Source organism: Rhineura floridana, chromosome 11, assembly GCF_030035675.1.
Source record: "Rhineura floridana isolate rRhiFlo1 chromosome 11, rRhiFlo1.hap2, whole genome shotgun sequence".
In the NCBI taxonomy this organism is placed as follows: Eukaryota; Metazoa; Chordata; class Lepidosauria; order Squamata; family Rhineuridae; genus Rhineura; species Rhineura floridana.
In genome coordinates this window covers 25,150,243-25,174,943 of record NC_084490.1, presented here as the reverse complement: position 1 = coordinate 25,174,943, position 24,701 = coordinate 25,150,243, and the positions used below count along the sequence as shown (strand labels likewise).

The 24,701-nt window shown below is 41.6% G+C and overlaps 1 protein-coding gene across 1 annotated transcript in view; it reads right to left on the bottom strand.

Annotated features, from left to right (window-relative positions):
* LOC133367566 (vomeronasal type-2 receptor 26-like) overlaps nt 1-24,701 on the bottom strand; it is a 49,843-nt gene that overhangs the window by 12,990 nt on the left and 12,152 nt on the right. Inside the window, exon 2 of the mRNA XM_061591661.1 lies at nt 12,918-13,044. Within this exon, the coding sequence (XP_061447645.1) occupies nt 12,918-12,949 (32 nt within the window). The 5' untranslated portion in view covers nt 12,950-13,044. The remainder of the gene's footprint in view (nt 1-12,917; nt 13,045-24,701) is intronic.

The following is a 24,701-nucleotide window of genomic DNA, read 5'->3' as shown; positions in this document are numbered from 1 at the left end:
GTTAAGAGCTATGTCCCCTTGTTGTTCTGTCTATGAAATTTGTGGGACCTTGCAAGGATTGTCCCAAACACAGCCAGCTTTCTTTCCCTTCCTCCTTTACCCAGTACACTTGCCTCCTCTTTGTGCTTGTTATTTTATTCAGTTTTGATCAAGAACCCAAGGAAACATGCAGCTTTGTACTTTCCCCTTTGAGCTATTTCTATTTTTTTAACAGTTCACAGGGTGCAAGGAGAACCCAGATTGCTTGCTTTGTGAAACACAGCGTGCAAGTTTCAAGGAACCTAAAAAATAATCCCTAGATTGTGCTCCCCATCATACCCTTTGCCTGTATCACACCAAGAACCAACCTGTGAAGGGCGTATTATTCCCCTATAATTCTTGTAGAATGACCCAGAGATCCCTGATATCTGGTCCTTCACTCAAACTCCTGGGTCATCATTAACTTTGTCACCTATTCTAATTTCTGGAACAGGCAAATATCTACACTACAATTTATTTTGTTTGCTTGATTTCTCTTCCTGATTATCTCACTATCATTTACTTTTCAGGTTTACCCAACTGCAAATCTACCCCCAGCACCTGCCAGATCCCTAGCACCCTCATCTCCTTATATTGCAACAGTATTATACCTCCATCCAGTATAGAACTAATCTTCTCATCTGCATATGTATTAGCCACTTTCTATCTTGAAATAAATAATTTTCACCTCAAACTGGATGGTGGGCTCTATTGCTTACTCCCTGTAGCTCTAAATACAAGAGACGATATTACTGCATGAGCTATGTCTCTAGACAAAAGATCTTTGAAAGTATGCTTCCATTGGTGAATGACATGTGGCATCCATCGGTGACACATGTACTGGGGCATGTACGAGCAGGGATTACAGAGAGAGACCAACACACATGCATCCCACCTGTGGAATCTTGTAGATATCCAAGACAGTTGCCACATGAAGAGAGGTTTGGGAGTCCAATCCGCCAATGACTGCAGTCAGGTTATTCTGAATATTGCATATGTAATTTGGGAAAAATCTCCCTAGTGAGTATATAAGTAGCATTGTGGCATAATAGGTCTGCCGTGCACTGAAATAGCTGTCATAGACGTGAAAACCCAAGGTGACATTAGGCAAGATCTGAGGGTTTTCATTTATTTCCATTACTGCAAATGTCAAAGCCACGATGTGCTGGTAATTCTTTGGCACTACACTAGAATGAGAGATTATGATGATGATGATGATGAACAACCGCATACTAACCTCTAGGTGATTTACAAAAACATATCAAATATACAACATAGAAGCTTTGACAGTTTAAATCACAATAAAACAATTCTATTGCCCCCACACTCACAAAGAAGACTCATGAGATGAAAACATTGGAATAAGGTTGTATTTATTAATTAGAAGAACAGCAAACCAAATTAACCAAATTCAAAATGTACTCGCAGGTGAGGATTTTAGCTAATCCTGGTAGGGAAGCATTCCTTCAGATTCCTGGGCATGTGATACAGATGCAAGTTGTGGCTCCCCAGCATATGATGAGGGAATCACTTCTCCTTTGCTAGGTAAGCCTTGGGAATGAACTAAACACACACTTCCAGGCCAGAGGAACACAAAATGTGTTTGTGAAGGGTGCTGTGAGTTACTAGGAGTCACCCTGTTCCCCTCACAGAACTACAATCCCAAGAAGAGGGGCTGACTGTTAAACCACTCTGGCCACTGGAGCTCTGTCAGGGGAATAGGAGGGAGGAGAAAGGCAGGTCTGATTATTTACATGCTTACTGAGTTCAGTGGGATTTACTCCCATGCAATCATACTTAGGACAGGTGAAACTAACCATGGGTTAGGAGCAGAATGGAGAGGGAGGGAGGAGGAGAGGAGGGGAGAGGAGAAGAGAGGGGAGGAGGAAGGGGAAGGGAGGGAGAGAGGAAGGGGAGGAGCAGGAGGGAGGGGATAGGAGGTAGAGGGAGGGGAAACAGGTTTCATTATTTGCATGCTTATTATGGAGTTCAATGGGATCGACTCCTGTGCAATCATACTTAAGAGAGGTGAAACTGGTCTGGGGGAGAAGGAGGAAGGAGGAGAGCATATTGGGTGAGTGGGTACTGGGCTGAGGGAAAGCCCCTTTCTTTCAAAAAGAAAAACATTGTGAAAAGTATCATTATTTGGGGGGGATTCCCTCACCAGGCAGAAGTTGCAGCAGGGTCCTAAAGAGCTGCTGCTTTGTTCCCAGCCCTTCCTTTTCCTAACAAGCAGAATGGCATCTTCGTCTTGTAAGGAAGATATTCCCTGGAAGCTCTTTTGTGTAAATTCTTCTCCCCATGGCAAATGCTAAGAGTTCCAAACAGACACTTGTTAAAAATGACTGTATAGCTGTCGGAAGGCAGAGCTGGGGTCCCAATCCCAGGGAGCTGGATCCCGGAGAGTTGGGAGAAGAGTATTCGGATGGATGGCAGAGGGAAGGGGGAGGAACTTCCCCCCTTTGGAGCGAAGACGAAACAGAGGAACTGCCAGTGATAAGGTCACTTAGCAACAGGGAGCCTGAGCCCTCCCTGGACATTCTCACGCCTCCCCCTCTTTCAGGCTCAGAGCAAGAGGGGAAAGAGGGAGGGCTGCTCACAGCCGAAAAGCGGGGAGGCAGTTTACCATCAGCCCCTCCCCTATCCCCCATCCTGGAATCACAAACTTCAGAAGAGGAGGGGGTGATGCTTCCCCCCTCACCGCGCACACGCAGACAGCTGAAAAGACAGGAGAGAAGGGGGGGAAGGTGGGCAGTACCTGAGGGGCAGTTAAGGAGGAGCGAAAGATTGCGCGCCCATTTGGCCCCTTCTTAAAGAACAGGTGGGAAGAAGTCCCTTGCTCTGTCAACTTTCTCCCAATGTCGCAGGACCTGTATCCCTGTATTGCTTCATGAGAAAACGCAGTCTTTGTTTGGACATTACCCTAATAAAACACGAATTAACTACAGCCGTTGGTCTGGTTCCTGAGTCACATCCTGGGCCTGACAGCTTGACAGAGCCACCTAAATCACCCTCAACACTCTCTTCACTTGACTGGGACAAGATGTCAAAGGGAGCAGCGGGGGGGACGAACCCCACTTCTGAGACGGAAGAAGTGGAACTCTTGAGGACTAAGGTAGCTGATTTGCAGACGGATGTTCAAGCCCTGCTAGCAGCAGTCAAGGCGCTGAAGACGGATAATCAAACCTTGAAGGCCACGATAGACCAGATGCGAACAGCCCCTCCAGCTGCCGTAGTAAAGGTTCCCATTGGATTGCCCCCAAAATACGCGGGACAAAGTGATCAGTTGGCAACCTTCGTGGCTCAATGTGAGTTATATCTGGATGTCAGGCACACGGAATTTCCAGACGATGGGGCTAAAGTAGCTTTCGTGATTAGCCTCCTGGAGGGAGAAGCTGCAAAATGGGTGACTCCGTATCTCGTGAGAAAGGATACTGTCTTAGGAAGGTACAGAGGATTTATACAGGAGATGACCAAGATGTTTCAAGACCCGCAAAGGGCTGAAACAGTAGCGCGGCAACTAGGCGCTCTGAAGAAAGCTAAAGGGACTGTTTCCGAGTACACTAACGCTTTTAAAATTCTGTCCCAGGAAACTGGTTACAATGACGCCGCCCTGATGTTTATGTACCGGAGTGGATTAAATGCTGAAATCCTGGATGAGTTGGCCAGGACCTCCCCCCCCGGCTGACCTACCAGGGCTCATCCGGCTATGCCTACAGATAGATCACCGGATGGAAGGAAGGCGCCTGGAAAGGAAGCAGGAGGTCCCGAGATACTCAGCCTCGGCATCCCGCAACAAGACCCTTCCCACTGCAGGGATGGCAGGTAATGCAACTGAGGGACAGGGAGGGGCTAGGCCAAGACTGTCGGAAGAAGAAAAGGAAAGACGACGACGGGAACGTTTATGCTTTTATTGTTCAAAGCCGGGCCACGTGGCCAGAGACTGTGGACTGAAAGGGGGGAAAGCCGAGCCGTTGGGAAACTAGAACACCCAGTCCACGTGCAGGCCGGTGGACTGGGGGCAGCGTTGTATAAAGGCCCCCCAACGATCCAACCTCCCTCAAAGGGGGTGTTGGTCTTGCCTATTCGGATTACAACTTCCAGAGGAGTGGTGTTTAATTCCACTGCCTTAATTGACAGTGGAGCCTCCACAAATTTTATTGATGTAAAGTTAGTCAAGCGTCATGGAATTTCCCGGTGGAAACTGGACGCTCCCCTAGCTGTGGAGACTATCGATGGGAGACCCCTGAAGTCAGGAGGGGTGACACAAGCTACAGATGTTCTTTTTTTAAAAAAAAATGCCCAAATTCTGTGGTGTTTATTTTTTAACTTGAGTTCTTTACATGGTTTAGGGGTGGCATTTCAGGAGATCAGGCTCTTATGGACAGCTGTGGGGCAGGTAGAAATTAAATGGAGTAAGCCTTTTTGTATGGAAATACAAATATGGAGAAAGCTTCACCTGTTAACATTCTATCTGTCAGACGTCTTATTACTTGTGTGTGCCCCCCTTCCCCGATTTATTTTTGATTTGTGAATGCCATGACCATTGCCATTCCCTCCCCCTGTTTATCTTTGCAACAACCCTGTGAGGTAGCTTAGGCTGAGACAATATATGTACATAAGCAGCAGATGGTAGTTGTAGTTGGTACAGCATTAATAAAGTATAGTCCCTGAAATGTATTCTGGTAGAGTCCAGTCCTGTATATGTCTGCTCCAAATTAAGCCTCATTGGGTTAAATGGACAAGTATATAGGATTGCAGATTAATGTTTTACCTCTGAAAGGAACACACTGTCAGACATAGAATTTAAGAGACATACTTTTCTGGATGTGTTTGAAACAGATGGGTAGGTGGGAAGAGAGTTGAGTCTTCAACATAGTGCCCTCCAGATGTTGTTGGACTACAACTCCCATCAGTCTCAGATAAGATAATGATGCTGAAGTTGGTTCCTAGTTCCCAGTTCCAAGTTCATAGCTACAGTAACTCCAAGCCAAAGTTAGCATGTCTCTAAACCCCAAAATATATGTTGGAGTACCCCATATCATATATCGTGGTGATCTGGGGAGTCTTCCCGTCAAGAATAACAACAAATTTATTCAATCAAAATTATCAGGCTTCTGAAATGCTCATAAATGCATAATGATGTCATAAAATCATAAAAAATAAGTAACTGGGTGTGCCCACCCCATAGTCTGTTCTGGGCCAGGACAACTCATACACCCAAGGGAAGGGGAGGGTGTCTTCTACAAGATGCCAGTGCATCCTGCCTGGCCCAGAGCTTTTGCTGGGTGCAGGACAGGGATAAGTGCATACATGTACAACCCAAAGTGACAAAAATATGCAGAAAACAATAAGAAACTCGGGGTGCCCACTCAAAAATCTGCACTGTGCCAGGCAGTAGTATAGTGGCAAACTCAGAAGTGCACGGTCCCTTCATGATAGTATCAGCCATAGCCAGACCCCCCTCTCTCCTTATTTTGTTCCTGGGTTGAGAATGAGGTCCTTGTTAATGCCTACTCCCATAACAACTGATGTCCCTAGGAGACAATCAGTATGAAAGGGGAGAGTATTAGCTACTGAAAAGAGTCTTCTCAGTGGGCGACTCACCTCCTTTCACTCTGATTGGCTCCAATCAGCAGGAAAGGACAAGGAAGCATATTAGAAGACTCTTCTCAGTGGCTAACACACTCCCCTTTCATGCTGATCAGCTCATATGATGCTGGAGACATAGGGACCCTGCTCCCAAAAAAGTAAGGGGCAACTTACTGGACAACTACACCCCTGCTGCCATGACAAATCATACATCCCAGGAAGGGGGAGGATGACCTCTACAAGATGCCAGTACTTCCCACCTGGCCTATAGGTTCTATAGCAGCCAAGGCCAGCACCTTGTAGGCAATTTTTTAAAAAAGTAACTAAAATGTAATTATAGTGATTACTTTTGAGTAAAAGTAAAGTAATCAGTTACTTTCACTGTAATTGTAATGGTAACGACTACTTTTTTGGGCCATGTAACTATAACTGTAATTTATTACTTTTTAAAAGTAATCTTCCAAGCTCTGATTTCAACAGATTATGAGACCACTGACAGAAAAAAGTGCAACAGGGCTCTGGCTCCCCCCCCCCTCGTTTTACACTTTGAACTCTAGACTCTCTCTGAGTGTTGTGTGTATCACCATGAAATCTAGAGGGTTGTTAAGCAAGCCTTTCTGAGTTCAGGACTATAAGTTTTGTCATGTTTTGTTCTGAAATGAGCTTATGGAAAGCAGCAGAATGGCATGGGGGTATTTTCAATTTAACAGGGTGGAATGTGAAAAATCCATGCTGGCTATAATATGCAGCCACTCTTGTGGCATTATAACTTTTTTAATATTACTAGGGGGACTGAAAGAGATATGTCTAGAAATCTCAAACTTTCTTTATTTATTTATGTTTATTTATTCCTTTGGAGTTGCTAACTATTCTCACAGAGGTGACCAGAATGATTAGACTTGAGTGTTTCTGATTAACCTAAGAATGTATGGCCTTTATATGGACATAATGGGTGGTATTCAATGCTAGTCCTATTCAGAGTAGACCCATTGAAGTTAATGGACATAATTAACTTAATTTCAATGGGTATATTCTAAGTAGGACTGACTTCAATACAACCCTATGTATTTACTTTTTAAAAAATGCTCCTGTGCTCCTGCTGGGAGGAAGGGTGGGATATAAATCAAATAATAAATAAATAAATAAATAAAAATGATCATCATCAAGAGGAGCCAAAATGAAAAGCCTTGGATGAGAAATAATCTATGGCGAAACTTTATTTTATTGTAATATGTTTTTATTTTGGAATTATCAAAAGTAAAGAAATAAAAAGATCCCCCTGCTGAAGTATATCATTTCAAACCAGTACAAGTACTGCTAAGATAAGTAACTTAACACCCTCATCCCAGCCCCAGTTTATTGTCAATGGATTTATGTGTAATCTATGGAGTCTCCTAGATCCAATGTTCAGAATTGAAAGAGTGAAATTGACATATCCAGCTACAGAGGAAGAATCAAAGTTTATCCCATAGCTAAAGAAAAACTTGTGACATTTTAAAGGATTGTCTTTGTAACACAACATAGGTTATAAATGGATATCAAGTTGTGGAGAAATCCAGTGTGGCTTGGCCTTTTCTTTCCCTAGCTTTAACACAAAAGTCAGTTTTGACCTAGAAGTTCATAGAGAAAAGAGGGAGAAGGGGAATTTATATCCCTTCTAAAACTATGCGGTCTTTGAGACTGGGCTACAGTTTCTAAGAGTCATCATTCCAGGGAGCTGGAAGGGGAAAAGAGAGAAAGAAAGCCATAAAGGTTGTGTTTGTGTAAATAGAGAGATTGAGATAAATATAAGGAGATATAGATACACTTACGCAAGCTCTTCAAACAATGGTGGAGGAGGTTCTTCAGTGAAATCAATTGAACTGGAGATGATGAAGCTGTGAGAAGCAATGGCACCAATTACGAAGCCTCCTCTCTGATGATACTTGTGCAGAGGATGCTGTGGACCATGGAAATGGTATCTGACAATATGTGCACTGCTAACCATGTGAGGAAGCAGTATCAGAAGAAAGATCTCCAATATCACCATCATGAAAACTTTCTCAGTACAGATTCTCTAATATGCAGCTATTTCCACCTCTGAGGACTTACATCTAATTTGTAAAATATCAGCCTGTAGGATCCGTATATAACTTACTAATCACAGTTTTGACTGTTCTAAGGGATAATTATATTTACGGGCTATACCGTAACTAGTGATGGTTACAGCTATACCGAGGGGTTTGAGAAGCAGCATAATTACAGTCCTGTTGATAATAAAAAGTGAAGGCAACCACCAGCTCAAAGGGGAGTATTTCCTGTGGAATTGCTGAAGAAAACATGTTTGTCACTTCTGAACAGAACTTTTCTTTTCCATTTAGTTGGATTAAAAGGGACACTTGGGCTTGGAATGACCCACAAAACAAAAGGGGACTAGAAGCCCAAGAGAAACAAAGGGTTTCATTCTAGAACTGGCCTCTTTGGGAACTTATGTATGCATGTATTTTGAAGACTTCAATACAGACCTTCAATGAAAACCCTGCAGGGTACTACAAACAAAGTAAAACATTAGCATATAAAGAAAGAAAGAAAGAAGTCAAGAATAAAACAGCAGAATATAAAGCCAGGACCATAATATTCATCAGAAGACATGAAATCAAGTCAATTTGTATTATTTGCTGTAATGCCATGGCAAATAAAAAGAACGTCACTAGTGGAAGTTTTTTGACATGTTCATTGGGGGTGAGGGAAGAGAGTGGGATAGCACACACACAAAAAAGAGGAAGAGTGAGGAGACCCACTGGCTGGCAAAATTCTTAGATGTGGATGGAGGACTAGCATTTGTCATAGCAGCAGCGGCTTCTCTTAATTTTTTAAAAGTCTTTTTTTCTTTTAAAAACTTTTCTGTTGACATGGAAGAGGGGGAGCAGCAGTGTCTCTCCCCTGTCAACAAAGGATCTGCCATAGAATCCTTCAGGGGAGGCATTGTGGGTCAAAATAAGTCAGGACCAGAGCATGAGCACTACTGCTGTTTCCTGCTATGGGAAAAACCTTTGTAAGCATGAAAAAAAAAGTAAAAGGTTTTTAAAAATAAAGTGATGTCTCTGCTGCTCTCAAGTCCCCCACCTCAGAAATGTATTTTTCCAGCCCAGTCTCAAAAGTCCAGAAAGTGCATCCAGTTTTGCATTTCAAGAAAATGGGACCACAAAGATGCAGAGTCATTTTTGACCCAGCACTAGCTTCATCTGGCACCAAAATGATGTAACTGTTGGCACCAGCTGGTGGGTACTGTATAGTACAAAACCTACCCCTATGCCCTATTTTCTTACTCTGGATGCTGGGAGGGGGGTTAAGGGGGCTGTAGTAGACTGAAACTAATTTCAGCACAACAGGTCCACTGGTGGAATTGCTGCACAAGAGCTTGCACTAGTGGAAATGTTGTGAAACTGCTTTCTATTTTCCTATCCTCTAGTAATTTTACATGCAAATACAAGCTGTCCACTTGTAGAACATTTGAGGAAGAAGATCCACTTGTGTAAGATGACCTACACACAGAACAACTTCAATGCTAACTCCCTCTAACATAGTACTACATTGTATATATAATTTCTTCATGTAGTTCTACTGGTCATCTGTCTCCTTCTAACGCTGATTAATTCTTTCTGATGAAACCAGTGACCACTTGCTATCCTTGTTCTGTAAAACGTGTAATAAAACGAAGGCTGCATACACACCAAACGTTTAAAGCATACTCTTCACTGCCCAAATCCTAAAAATGGTACACTCCCAAATCCTGAGAACAGTAATTTGCTAAGGATGCTGAAAATTGTAGCTCTATGAATAATAAACTCCAGTTCCCAGGATTCTTTGTGGGAACGTGCTTTAAGTGTGCTTTAAATGTCTGTTGTGTAATGGAGCTTAGATTTTAAAAATGCCATAAAATTAACTTTAAATAATTTGGAAACTAGTCTGAGGTTTGTGTTCTCTACCATTGTTTTCTAGAAAAAGGAAGAAGCATGCCTGCACTTCAAGGTCCCTGGTTTCTCTAAAGGGATCTGATTCTCGGGGGGGGGGAATAACTGGAAATACCAGTCCTACAGCAAAGTTAGCATTTTACTTCAGGCTCTTTAGGGCCTTGCATCTAGAAACAAACTATAAAAAAGGAATAGAATATAGCAATAGAAAATCTACCACAATTAAATGTGAAAACCCCACTTAGTTCATATGATAGATTCAAAGGTCCAATTGACAAATCAGTTTCTCTTCTGAGAAAACTAGTTTTATAGATCTGATTCAGAAAATGTTGTGCTGACATTCACCCGTGTACCAGAAAGCATCTGCAGTGAAGTAGCAGCCCTACTACACACAAGAGGTGGGAAACCTCAGGTCAATGGGCCAAATGCCAGTCCTCTTTATCTGGCCCCCAGGATTCTGCCAAAGCTTTGCTTCCTTTTCAAGCCATGCTTTTCACCAGCCCTAGTCTGTGCCCTCCTGAACTGTGTTTGCCTTGCTGGAATGTGTTCTTGAACTGTGATAATGTTCCTTGCTTGCCTGGATGGAGAAGTGTGGAGCTGGAGATGTAGCAACCCATGACTTTGCTGAGCCTGGAATGTAGCCCACTGCACAAAGGCAGGAGTCTGCCGATTTTTTGTTGTGGCCACACCCATCACTGGCATCCTCCTGCCCCTTCCCCAAACCAGGAAGGTTACCAATGATAGAATGTAGTCCTCAGGATGAAAAAGGTTCCTTATCCCTGCTATACTTTCATGTGAGTAAATCCAGTTGAAGTCAATGGAGCTTACTTTTGAGTACTTCTGAATTCACATGTGCAGAAAAAGTTTCTTTCTCAGCAGAAACCACTAGACTATTAAAGTCTTTATACAAAGCAGTTTATGTGGTTGAAAAAGAGGTGCTGACAGTTACTAGGGGAAATGATCAGTGTGCATGCATGACTGTTTCCCTTTGAGGAAGGTGTAAATGGGGCAGCTGCCAAGGAGGAAAATGTAATGAAAATGTTGAATGCATATGTAACCACCAGGAATGTATTGGTTTAGAGACCAATAGGAAACCGTCAGAGAAGAATATTCATGGGCTCTTATCACCTTAGTCAGCTCCAGACTGTAACTATTTTATGGGGAGTATTCAATTACTTAAAAAAAATTAAGGTTTTTCGATTAAAGTGCTCTGTTGCTCTGGCACAACAAATCCACCTTTAAAAAATCCACCTTTAAAAAAAACAAATTGTTTGTAGTTTTAAAAAATGATGGGAAAATGCACAAAAGAGTGTGGGGTAATGATCAATTGATGTGAAATCATATCACCTCCAAGCAAACAAATAAGGATGAATGCTCATTAAGCATATGGATGTCATACAAGCTCCTCACAAATCAAAATGAATTCTCAGTAAGGAGCAGACATTATATAACCTCCACCCAAAGCAAATCAGAATGAATACTCAATAAGCAGGTTGTCTGGGGGATCCCCTTTTATGAGATAAATTCACATTATGTATATGCATGATTCATTAGCAAAGGATGGGGAATCAGGGATGGGGAACAATGGTAATGTGATCAAACAACAAACAAGTACAGAACACTGAATCTCATTCCTACTGCAAACTGTAACTGAATGCACAGACATTTGTATTCTTCAAGTCTTCCTTCTTATCAGCTGTTCCCTGTTATTCAATTCAGGCTTCAACACAATGATGTAACATTTGGGGGAAAAGATGCAACCCAGCAACCCAGCACTAGAAGACAAAATAGAGAAGATCTCCACAGCGACCATGTATTTTCCCTTCGTGCTCAGGTAGGATGGAATAAATGATAACCAAACACTGCAAAAGACCAACATGCTGAAAGTGATAAACCTGGCTTCATTAAAACTGTCAGGTAACTTCCTGGCAAGGAAAGCTACAATGAAGCTGACAAAGGCCAGAAAACCAAGGTAGCCCAAGACACAGTAAAACATAGTCACAGACCCCTCATTACATTCCAATACAATTTCTTCAGTAAATGACTGCATGTTGACATCTGGGAATGGTGGAGATGTTATTCCAAGCCACACACTACAAATCCCTGCTTGAATAAGGGAGCAAGAAATAACAATGGAATTGGCCAGTCTTTTCCCCACCCACATCTGCATCCTGGATCCTGGTTTGGTCACCACGAAAGCCAGAACCACTGTGATTGTTTTTGCCAGCACACAAGAAATAGCCACTGAGAAGATGATGCCAAAAGCTGTTTGTCGGAGGAGACAGGTCACTTTCCCAGGCTGGCCGATGAATAGCAATGCAGATAGGAAACAGAGCAGAAGGGAGATGAGGAGAGTGTAGGTGAGATTCCTGTTGTTGGCTTTGACAATGGGTGTGCTGTGGTGCCTCACAAACATTCCTAGTACCAGAGCTGTGATCAAAGAAAAGGAAGAAGCCGAACAAGCTAAACTGATCCCCAATGGTTCTTCAAAAGACAAGAAGCTTATACTCTTGGGAATACACATATCCTGGTTTTTGTTTGGATAGTCTTCATCTCTACATTTATAACAGTCATCCATGTCTGAAAAAAAAGATGTGGCCTGGTGCTCAAAAAATGTCATTAAATGGACTAGCATGCTGATGTTCTGAAATGTGTTAGATGGGGGTTAATAGTGAGATTTGTCATTAATTACCTACTAGTCTTACTTTGCGTTGTCAAGTGGTTTAGAGTTTTAAAGGCTTGCAGTGGCAAGTTTGCTTATAGGAAGAAAGTTATGAAGTCCCAGAGGAAATGCAAGGATAGTCAGAAATGGAACCAGTCCACACTTTGATGTGCCTGTTGACTTAATCTTATTAAGGCCCGAGTCTCTACCTACTAGTTGAAGTATATAAACGGCCTTCAAACCCTGTTCAAAATCAAATGTAAGATTTACAAAAGTATGAATTGTGGCTGATAGTCTAGAAGTATAGATTACAGATTTTTATTCATAATTTTTTCATTAGACAATCCTCACTTGTGTTAAAAAGAAGAAAATAGTCAACCCAGTATCCAGAGGAACCTCAGCCCCTTCATTGAAATATCCCTTTGCTTTTTTAGAGATCATCAGAAGCATCCACCTTCTTTACCCCAGCCTACTCAGAACATTCTATAATAATTGGCTGCAGATATGTAGAATAAGCAGTAGCAAATTATTACATAAACACCTATATACATACTGATATCTTACCTACTTTGCAGCTTCCTATCCAGCCGAGCCCTAGTAGTCTCTATCAAATTTTACAGAATGAAGTAAGCAAATCTATTTTCCTCCTTTGAATTTCAAACAATAATAAATCTGTACAGTATATTACTTACCCTCCTGGTCTGAGATCTTTCCCTCTGGACATGGGATGCAATCATAGCAGCAAAATGGCTCCCCCTCCTTCACTTTCTTGCTAGAACCAGGATGGCAATTTTCAGTACATACAGACAGAGGCTGAGCCTAATCCATATAGGAAAGAACAGAATATTAATCTTGAAAATAATCTTATAATCTTAAAGGCTTGGAGGGGGCTACATGATATTGAAGCTTCTCGGGAGCTGCTATTCTGTGGCTTCATCCTACACTGCTGTGATAGATTTGGAAATGCTAGGAGCACATTGGTGGGGAAAATAATATTTTGCTTCTCAACCAACTGCCAAGTGATTCCAGATGGGTGTTTATTGTAGGATGGTTACTCATCATAAGCAGGGATGGAAGGATCTTTCAGTTTTGATTCTCTCAATTTCTCATTTTTCTAATCTTTAATTCAGTTTTCCACATTTCTAACCCTAACCCTTATGAAAATTCTTCAACATTTTAGTGTAACTTTCTTCTAATAAACATATTTTGTATGCAGTTTTGACTAATGTACACATTTTGCAAGCACTTTCTTCTCATATAATGCATTTTTGTATGTTATTTTCACATTTATCCCCACTATATGCATTTTTGTAAACATTGGTTGGAAGACTGCATCACAAATTTCAGATAAGCGCAATTTTTGAAGGATGAATGTGTTTTAATTCTCATATTGTTTCTGAAGTGCAAATTTGCTCTACATGTGAATTGAATCAAATTTCTCCTCTGTCTCTAATCATAAGAACATCAGGCAAGCCCTATTGGATCAGATCAAAAGCGCATGTAGTCCAACATCATATTATCACAGTGGCCACAGTGTCTACTAGCTATGGTGACTATTTTCTATCTCCAGTGTTGGAAGCTGTATGTCTCTTAATGCCAGTTGCTGAGAATCACAAGTGGGCAGAGTGCTGTTGTTGTGCTCACCTCCTGCTTTTGGGCTTCCCCTACACAGCTAAAGGGCCACTGTAAGAACAGGATGCTGAACTAGATGGGATATTGACAGGGCCAGCTCCAGGCATGCAGGGGCCCTTGGGCATCAGCTTGCCCTGACCCCCTGGTGGGTGGGTGGGTGTGCACATGTGCACATACATGTGTGTCCCCCTCACCCCCACACACCCCACGCCCCCCCTACCTGTCTAGACTTTACCATTGCCCTTAATGAAGATGGCGGCTGTGGTTTCCCTAAGGGGAATGAATCCTCCACTGCCATCTTTGCTGATGGCACACGTGCGTGCTATGCACGCACATCTCTGCCATCAACTAAGATGGTGGCAGTGGCTTCAGTACCTTAGGGAAGCTGCAGCCACCATCTTCATTAACGGCAATGCTAAAAAGCCAGCTGACAGGTAAGTGGGGGGCATAGAGGGGCATGGATCACGGAAGGAGAGCAGAGGTCCCCCCAGGGGCCCCTCAGGGGCTCCTGTAGCTCTGGGACCCTCAGGCCAGTGCCCAACCTGGCCGCCCTTTAGAACCGGCCCTGGACATTGACCTGATCCAGTAGACCCTTTTCATGCACTTATGGCCAACCAGATGCCAACTGGAAACCCACAAGTAGGACATGCAACAATCCACAATCCACTTGTGATTCCCAGCAACTAGTATTCAGAAGCATTCTGACACAGGAGGTAGTGCATAGCCATCTTGGTTAGTAGCTGTTGATATCCTTATACTCCATGAATTTATCTAAACCCTTTTTAAATCATCGAAGGTGGTCACCAACACTGATGCAATATTTCCCCCAAGCACCTACATGACATCATTAATATGAAGATGCCCATCTATAGCTCCCTTTTGCCTCCATTTAATCCAGATGTTCCCTTCCCCTAGAAAATCCTAAATTAAGAAAACCACAAATTATGAAATTGAGTTTCCCACATTTGGGGAAATCACAGTGGTCAGCACACCCTAAATTAAGAAAACTTGTTGCCAGTGGCCCATTTGTGATATCTGAATAGCCCATATACAATATTAAGCCTCAATCTGAAAGTATCTACTATCTGATTAGAAAGGTTGGGCATGAGAGACCTGCATAATAAGCCCCATACTGAAGACAGTTATTGAGAGCTTAGAGAGTATATGATATTCCATAGACTGTTACTTCCTTTATTATTATTATAACTATCATAATTATTATTATGCCAGTCAGGGCTCCTACTGGGAGGAAGTGTGGGGTATAAATATAATAAATAAATAAATAAATATTATTAAACGAATAAGTGAACAATAGATGTTACACAAGGTCTACAGAATTATCTTTGTCTTTATTTGTTTTATTATAGTATTAAAATGGATGTGTTCTCATTAAATATATTCCCTTCCATCATTAATACTCCATTCCTAACTTTTTTGAAGTAGATTTTTGACATAGTGAGATTATCTTTTCTCCCCAGAAAAGGCTAAGGTTGGTTTAATAGCTGCTAAGAGCCACAATATGACACATGGCTTCAAAACAACTTCTTTTAAATATCCTAAAAGTGTAACAATTTCTGTGCCTTGAGTATATGAAGTATGACTTCTTTGAAAGTAGCCCAAAGCACCTGATAGTTTAGAGATAAATGATGAAAAAATACCTTAGATGACTGTTAATTGTTTATCAAATGGGCTTTTTAAAGAGCTTCTCAGAACCTTAATGCTGGTGCTTTTGATTTATTTAAAAGAATTCCAATGTATGTTGAGGAATTATTTAATTTAATGTCTGTGTTTTCATGAGCTCATGATGTGGGCTAATTGAGATTATTCATAAGCATTTTGCAAATCCAAGGCCTTGCCTCTGCTGTGTTTTATAAAATAAATATAATAATCCTATAACAACAATCCTATGTGGGGTTGCACTTGCTTACACCCCCTTCTTTGGAAAGGAGACACAAGTGGTTTAGTCAACCAAGGAGGAGGGAGGTCATATCATCCATTGGCCAGTCAGGTGGTGATGATAAAGCTGGGTTTAAAAGTCAACTCTGCCTCCAGCTCTCCCTCTTCACGTTTTTGCTTCACCCACCCTCCTATTCTTTCAGTGTGGGCTTCTCTAGTTGCTGTTTAGGGGCTGGGTAGGATTTTTTGGTGGGATTTGTGTTTTGCATCCTTCCTGATTTGCCTACTCCATACTGCTGGTTGCTTGCTTGTTGGAATGGAGTCCGGGCAGGTGAAGAGCAGGTAAAAATAGGTGTACTGAGGCATTATGAAGTTAGGGGCACCCTCTAGGGATCATTTTGGGTGAACACCAGGACAGGTGGGCCCTGGTGCACTGGTGCACACTCAAGGCTTGCCTCGCAAAAAGGGAGGTATTTTCTCCTCATCCTTGGCTGGGAACCCACAGCCTGTAGCTGGTGACATGCCCAGGGGGCTGGTGATGTTTTCTCACCAGAGGTAGTTTGAACCTCGCTTGCCCAGACAGATTGAATTTAGTTAATTTGGTAGATTTGGCCTGCAGGTTCTGAAAGAAAAATATTTATATATAGACAGCCTTCAAGTCGATTCTGACTTACGGCGACCCTATGAATAGGGTTTTCATGGTAAGCATTATTCAGAGGTGGTTTACCCAGTGGCGTCACTACAGTTGGTGTCACCCAGTATGGCCCGCAGCGCCTTCTCTGTGAGACTGAGTGATTGCGCCTCTGGCAACACACGGATGAATGACAGGGCCCGGGAGCGCGCTGCCGCCTTGCCGCCGCTGCTTCCACCTTCTAACAGCCGAGGAAGGCAGCCGGCGCACCACGCGAAGGCTCGCGTTGGTGCCTAGGCGGTGCCTGGGGGGGCGGCTCTGGGTGTCACCCCTGTCTGGTGGTGTCACCCGGTGTGGCCCGCACCTGCTGCACCACTCTAGTGATGCCCCTGGGTTTACCATTGCAGTCCTCTGATGCTAAGAGGCAGTGACTGCCCAAGGTCACCCAGTGAGCTTCATGGCTATGTGGGGATTCGAACCCTGGTCTCCTAGGTGGTAGTCCAACACTCTAACCACTACACCACACTGGCTCTCCTTTTTTATATATATAACATAAATTTATATAATGTCATAATATAACGATATATATATATATATAACATTATACCAATGTCTCTGTCATGAGTCTTCCTTTCAAGTGTGGGGGCAATAATCTTTAACTATCCTAAATAACAACATGTGTGAGAGATTTTGTACATCTAAATGTTATATTTCCATATTTGTATGTGAGGGGAGGCACCATTCATCTTCTTCCTATACAGCTGGTGGGAACCTGTAGTCCTCCAGATGTTGTTGGACTCCCAGCTCCCATCAGCCCTAGCTAGCAGAGCCAATAGTCAGAGATGATGGGAATTGCCATATATATATCTACAATAACACACATCTTTGTTAATTCCTTCCTCCAGGTGAATATATTCAACAGCAAAGGAAACAATTCAGAAAATTACTGACCATTACTTTTTAAGTCAATTTATAGATGTATTATTTCCAAACAAAACTCACTATTTTATAGAAGATGAACACTGTCGAAAGAAATTTATTTTCCACACCAGCAGTGAGGGTCAATGGTCACTCAAAACTGTAAGATTCCCCACACCCATAACTGGATCCTACCTGATTAAACCAGTTATGCCATGTTATTAAAGCATCATTGATGGTGAATGCTTGGTTTGAAGGGCCCTGTGGATCCATCCTCCCAACTTTCACTCTAAGAAATGATGCATTTGAGGAAATAATCCAGTTGATAATATCAAATCCAGCCAATAACTCCCCATTTTGGTCAAAGGAGACCTTGTCTCCAGCACTGTTGTTAAAGTAGACATGTCTCAGAAAATGATGGAGCTTGAAAGAAACAGAAGAGACAAATGAGTTGATGAATCTGCATAAATTAGCCCTATGTAGATGTTACCTGGAATTTTCTTCACAAAGGAAGGTACATTTGCTCCAGCTGGTTGTGGGTCCTATGTTTCCACACATACGTCTGTACAGGCGAAGGCTCCTACAGACAGTCACATTCTTATTTATTTATTTATTTGATTTATACCCCACCTTTTTTCCCAGAAGGAGCCCAGGGCGACATTCTTCACACGAAGGCTATAAGGGTGAGCTACTTTGTACATCCTTGTTCCAGTGTTGCCAGACATAGAAGGAAGAAACCTAAGCAGGGCATTTCAGATTAATATCTACAGCAACTACTTCAGGAACTAAGGAGTTCCAAATTAACAGCAGCACTATCAACTGTATACCTAAGAGAAAGAATGATTGAATTCCTTCCAAAGAAAAACTGAGTCTTGATAAATATAATGGGGGATCCAAACAAAATCTAGGCCACAATGTTTGGAGTGTACAACCATATGGCTGTCAGAACAAATATGCATCCTTCTGTAAAGAAAAAAAAAGTAATGCTCTTATTGTATACTTTCACCTTCACTAATTTATCCTTCAGTTTCCAGTTGGTACAAAAAAAATCATACATTCCTTCATATATTTAATAGTTAGAAATTCATTTCTATAACAAGATTTTAGATGCAAATTTGCCAGTCATATTCCTCAGTTATGAGAAGCATTGCAGAAGAACATCAAAAAATGAAAGAGAGAGCCAGAAGAGCTTGAGGAAACATCTTACTGCACAGATGGGAGCCTGTTAGAACAGATATTGTGTGTTTCAACATAAAGATATTACCTGCCATGCATGTTTATTCTGAAGATTCAGTCCCCTTCTGCACACCAGTGATCTGTGTCTGAGTTCAGATGAGGACATGGCATATAAAGCATGAGCCACAGCATAGACAGCATTGTAGATGCTATAGCTGTGGCCAGTCAAACTCATTTCAAAAAAAGTCCCAGGAAGATTTTCCAAATTCTCTTGTCCTGTGCAAACATCCCCATCCATCTTGTCCAGAGCTGGATCTGGGAATATACAGCCAAAGGCCTGTTGCCAGAAGTCCCTGATAAAACCATCTCCTTTTGGGTTGTTAGGATTTCTACTTTCAACAAATGACTTGAATCCTGGAAGATCATTGGCGTGAATTGTGAAGGATAAAGTTCCATGTATTATGTCTGTCTCCCAAAACTTTTGATAGACCATTGATATGAGCTCCATCTGGGCTGTTACTATCCATACTTTGCCTTTTTGTTTATTTGTCATGTGTTCTGACAGGTATGGAAACCATCTCAAAAATACAATGAGATAAGATTCTCCATAGGCAACTACAACATTGGCTTTGCTATTCATGACCTTTTCATGTATTTTATGTCCTTTGTCTAGCCTGTCATGAATATCAGCAACCGTCGTAAATTTGCTGATTCTTTCTATGAAAGCAATGCAGATACCATTCCTGGAGAACATTGGAAGCACAGTTTGTACAAACCTTTCTCCATATTCATCATTGGAAATAAGGATCCCAATCCATGTCCACCCAAAATGCAGAAATAAAGAGAGAATACCCGCATACTGAAGAGTTCCCTTTGGGGCCATCTGGTAGAAAGAAAGCCCTGGGGGTTTATGATTTATCGCTGGAGCAGGTCCATATATGAGCTAAATAGATATTTTGGGTTGAAGAGATATCATCATCATCATCATCATTATTTGCAATTATGGATCATTTTCCAGGGTTTCTACATACTTCACATGCATTACATTAGCAATATTTACAGTGATCTTGTAAGATAAATGAACTTTATTGTTCCTACAATATAGAATATAGCATGCTAGCATATTGAAGAGTAAGTGTATAACTGCTCAGCTTGCTACTTCTGTCACAACTCCCATTCTTTAACTCAGAGGTGGATGTTGCCCATTTAGACTGGTAGGGCAGAAGGCAGCATGCCCACAGAATGTGCAGCCAGAGCCAATGACAGGTGAAGTTAACCAATTCTAGTTTTTCTCCAACTCTGCTCTGTTGAATTCTACAAAAGCAGCATTGTATTAATTTACAAAGCCCTGGACAACTTAGGTCCAGGGTATCTTAGGGACCACCTGAGCCCTTATATCCCAGCTCAATCACTGAGATCATCTACAGGAACAGCTTTGGTCATCCTCCAAGTTGGAAAGACTCACTTAACATAGACAAGAAATTGAGCCTTCAATGTCATCGGCCCAGTTCCCTAGAATGCTCTGCCAACAGAGATTCAGCAGGCACTTTCTGTTTTAATTTTTAAGTGCCTACTGGAAACCTTTCTGTTCTGCTAGGCTTATGCGGGCAATTAAGATGATGCTTTTTTGGCAACTGTTGACCTTTGTTTTTATTGCATTTTTTAAAAAAATTATTTGGTGTTTTTTTAATGTGCTGTAAACCTCTTTGATGTTTTTAATGAAATGGTATACAAATATTTTTATAAATAAATGAATAAATATTGAGACTAAGGAGGAGGCAGCTGACAATGCGTCCTCCTGGTCAGGTTGTAAATATGAAGGTAGGCAGATGGAGGCTGGTGGAAAGCAGATTGAGGTTGATGGGGCAGAGCCCCATTCACCTTTATAGACCAGCCCCCACTGCTTTAACACAACACCACTGAACGAAAAAATCAAAATGAAATGAATGGTTTTATATTTGTCAAAATCACAAATAAGGAAGAACGCAAGAATCAGGAAAAAGGCCAATCTAGTTTAGCAACCTGTTTTCATTGTGGGCAACCAGATGCCTATGGGGAACCCACAAGCAGGACCTGAAAGCAACAGCAGTCTCCCCACTTGTGAAACCCAACAACTGGTATTCAGAGTTGTGTTGCTTCCAATAGTGGTTTATATGTGAAATGAAATAATTGTTCCCCAGATCAACTGACATCCAGTTCTGAATTCACTTGTAAGTATTTTTATTCATTTGTTCATTCAGGAAAATCTCCAAAATCATTGTAACACTGGATACCTTTCTTCAAACAAGAGGCTTGTATTTTTTTTTTTACATGGATTGGAGAAGCTGAATATCACTATACATTATTACTGAGATTTTCTTTTATGAGCCCCTGTTTCTTAGGTTATGTTTGATTTTCACATAGGTATTTAATAGAAATACACCCATTTCTGTCTCCAGACCACTTTATTACATCTCTGTTGACAAAGAAAGTAAGGAAAAAGGATTGTTGTTATGTGCCTTCAAGTCGATTTTGACTTATGGCGACCCTATGAATCAGCTACCTCCAATAGCATCTGTCATGAACCACGCTGTTAGTTCAGGTCTGTGGCTTCCTTTATGGAATCAATCCATCTCTTGTTTGGCCTTCCTCTTTTTCTACTCCCTTCTGTTTTTCCAGGCATTGTTGTCTTTTCTAGTGAATCATGTCTTCTTATGATGTATCCAAAGTATGATAACCTCAGTTTCATCTTTTTAGCTTCTACTAATAGTTCTAATTTAATTTGTTCTAGCACCCAGTTATTTGTCTTTTTCACAGTCCATGGTATCCCCAAAGCTCTCCTCCAATACCACATTTCAAAGGTGTTGATTTTTCTCCTATCCAATTTTTTTGTTGTCCAACTTTCACATTCATACATATAGATCGGGAATACCATGGTCTGAATGATCCTGACTTTAGTGTTCAGTGATACATCTTTGCATTTGAGGACCTTTTCTAGTTCTCTCATAGCTACCCTCCCCACTCCTAGCCTTCTTCTGATTTCTTGACTATTGTCTCCATTTTGGTTAATGACTGTGCCAAGGTATTGATAATCCTTGACAAGTTCAATGTCCTCATTGTCAACTTTAAAGTTTGATAAATCTTCTGTTGTCGTTACTTTAGTCTTTTTGACATTCAGCTGTAGTCCTGCTTTTGTGCTTTCCTCTAACTTTCATCAGCATTCGTTTCAAATGATTACTGGTTTCTGCCAAGAGTATGGTATCATCTGCATATCTTAAATTATTGATGTTTCTCTCTCCAATTTTCACACCTCCTTCATCTTGGTCCAATCCCACTTTCCATATGATATGTTCTGCGTACAGATTAAACAAATAGGGCGATAAAATACACCCCTGTCTCACACCCTTTTCAATTGAGAACCAATCGGCTTCTTCATATTCTGTCCTTACAGTAGCCTCTTGTCCAGAATATAGGTTGTGCTTCAGGACAATCAGATGCTGTGGCACCCCCTATTCTTTTAAAGCATTCCATAGTGTTTTGTGATCTATCCAATCAAGGCTTTGCTGTAATCAATAAAGCACAGGGTGATTTTCTTCTGAAATTCCTTGGTCCATTCCATTATCCGTTTGTAATATGATCTCTGGTACCTCTTCCCTTTCTAAATCCAGCTTGGACATCTGGCATTTCTCGCTCCATATATGGTAAGAGCCTTTGTTGTAGAATCCTGATCATTACTTTACTCACATGGGATATTAAGGCAAAAGTTTAATCATTACTGCATTCCCTGGGATCCCCTTTCTTTGGAAAGGGATATATATTGAAAGCTTCTAGTCTGTGGGCCATTGTTTAGTTTTCCATATTTCTTGACAAATGTTTGGCAAAATTTGGACAGATTCAGTCTCAGTAACTTGGAGCAACTCTATTGGTATGCCATCTGTTGCTGGTGATTTGTTTTTTTCCAGTTCTCATAATCTGTTGAAATTCATTAAAAATCAGCCATGGTCACAGAGTACCTGTAATCCTATTACTGACCTTGCCCCATACCCTAACCTTCATCTTCTGCCGTTTAAAAGTTAAAAAAAAATGTCTGGCTGATTTTTAATTAATTTAAATTTTTTTTCAATGATCTGAATGATAGTGTTGTGCATGCTCAGTAAGAACCAGCTGTCAGTGTTGTAAAAGCCAGACTCACAGCTGCTTGGCTAATCAGGGGGCCACACCCACACCAGACTTTGTTTTCACTTCAGACAGTCATGGCTTCCCCCAAAGAATCCTGGGAAGTGTAGTTTGTGAAGGGTGCTAAGAGGAGACACCTATTCCCCTGACAGAGCTCCAGTGGCCAGAGTGGTCAGCCACTCTGATTAAAGGTCTGTGAGGGGAACAGGGCGTCTTCTAGCAAATCTCAGCACTCTTCACTAACTATACTTCCCAGGATTCTTTGGGTGAAGCCACGACTGTCAATTGCGAAATAAAGGCCTGGTGTGGATGTGGCCAGGGACAACTTTGGTTCAAATTTGGGTGGGAGGCTACATGTGCAGGCTGTAGAATAAAAAGGTGGGGGAAATGCTGAAAAGCAATGATACTGTTCACAATGTTTTCCTTTTGAAAAGGAAAGGGGCTTCCCCGCTGCCTAGTGCCTATCCACCCAATCCCTCCCTGCCCCTCCCCTGAGTCAGTGTTGGACTACAACCTGGGAGACCAGGATTTGAATCCCCACACAGCCATGAAGCTCACTGGGTCATCTTGGGCCAGTTACTGCCTCTCAGCCTCAGAGGAAGGCAATGGTAACACTGAATACTGTTTGCCATGAAAACCCTATTCATAGGCTCACCATAAGTCAGGATCAAATTGAAGGCAGTCCATTTCCATTTTCAAACATGATTGCACAGAAATAAATCCCATTGAACTCAAAAAGTTTGCAATGATCAAACCGACCCTCGCTTCTCCCTCCTATCTCCTCTCTCTTGCCCCTCCCTCTCCCTTTCTTTGCACCTCCCTCCCCATCCCCATCCCCTTCCAATCCCTTCCTCCCCCTCCTCTTCCTCCTCCCCATGGTCAGTTTTACCTATCTTAAGCATGATTGCACAGGAGTAAATACCATTGAACTCTATAAGCATGCAAATGATCAAACCTGCCCTCCCCTCCCCCTTCCTTTGCCCCCCTACTATCCACTCCTTCCCCCTGCCCCTCCTCCTCCTCCATGGTCAGTTTTACCTATCCTAACCATGATTGTATAGGAGTAAATCCCATTGAACTCTTTAAATATGTCTGATTTACTTTGCAATTTTAGTGAAGTTTCCTATAGGAAATCATTTCCTTTTGTTTCTATTTCTGTGAATATGTGAAGTACAGCAACACTTTGCAAAATTTACACTGAAAAAACCTCCAAAAATAAGTGTGGAATAATGGCACTGACTATTCTGCAGAATAGTCTCCAGTGGACCTCAGGAGTGTCTCAGTTTGCACAAGACGAAACAGTGGGAGTTGAAATATATTCCAGCAAAATTCTAGGTGTGTTCTATGTTTTTAATTGACCGTTCCTACCTTGCCTTAAATGAAGTGGTTTAAATATAGCAGGCTGAAAACATTTATCCTCTTTTTTTCCAACAGCTGGAGTCATTGCTCTAGTAGCAACATCTTGTAATCAGTCTGATTTTATAGCAAACCGCCGTTTCACATTCAACTGTTGATGCACCCAAAATAGAAATAGAACATAACTTCCAATTTATAACACAAAAGGCTGTCTTCACCATCATATGACATTGACCCATAAAAAAACTTTGAAATTAATAAAAATAAATTTGACACAGATTTCTAGGATGGATAATGAGGGAAATAAAATTTTCTAGATTAGATTATCTTTAGAAACATTACTAACACAGGAAAGAAGCAAAGTAAGAAGAACACCAACAAACATACAAAAATATAATTCTCCATCTTTGGAGATGGCAGGTGTTGCCACCACTCACCATATGCTCAGAGGCACATGATACCAAATTCTTCCAAGCTACACTGGAAGTGGATTGGACTGTGAAAGACCAACCCAAATAGTGTTTGCATTTTGAAAATTTGTAGGGCAGTCCAATATATCGGAGAGGAGGTCAGGTCTCCTGCACCCTTGGTGCATTCACTATAGCTGCCCAATTTCCCTGCTTTTTAAAGTTTGATAGAAATATCTGTGGGCTATAGGTACATTCTTAAACTGCAAGGTTTTTTGCCTATTATTGAATGTTAATAGGTTTCT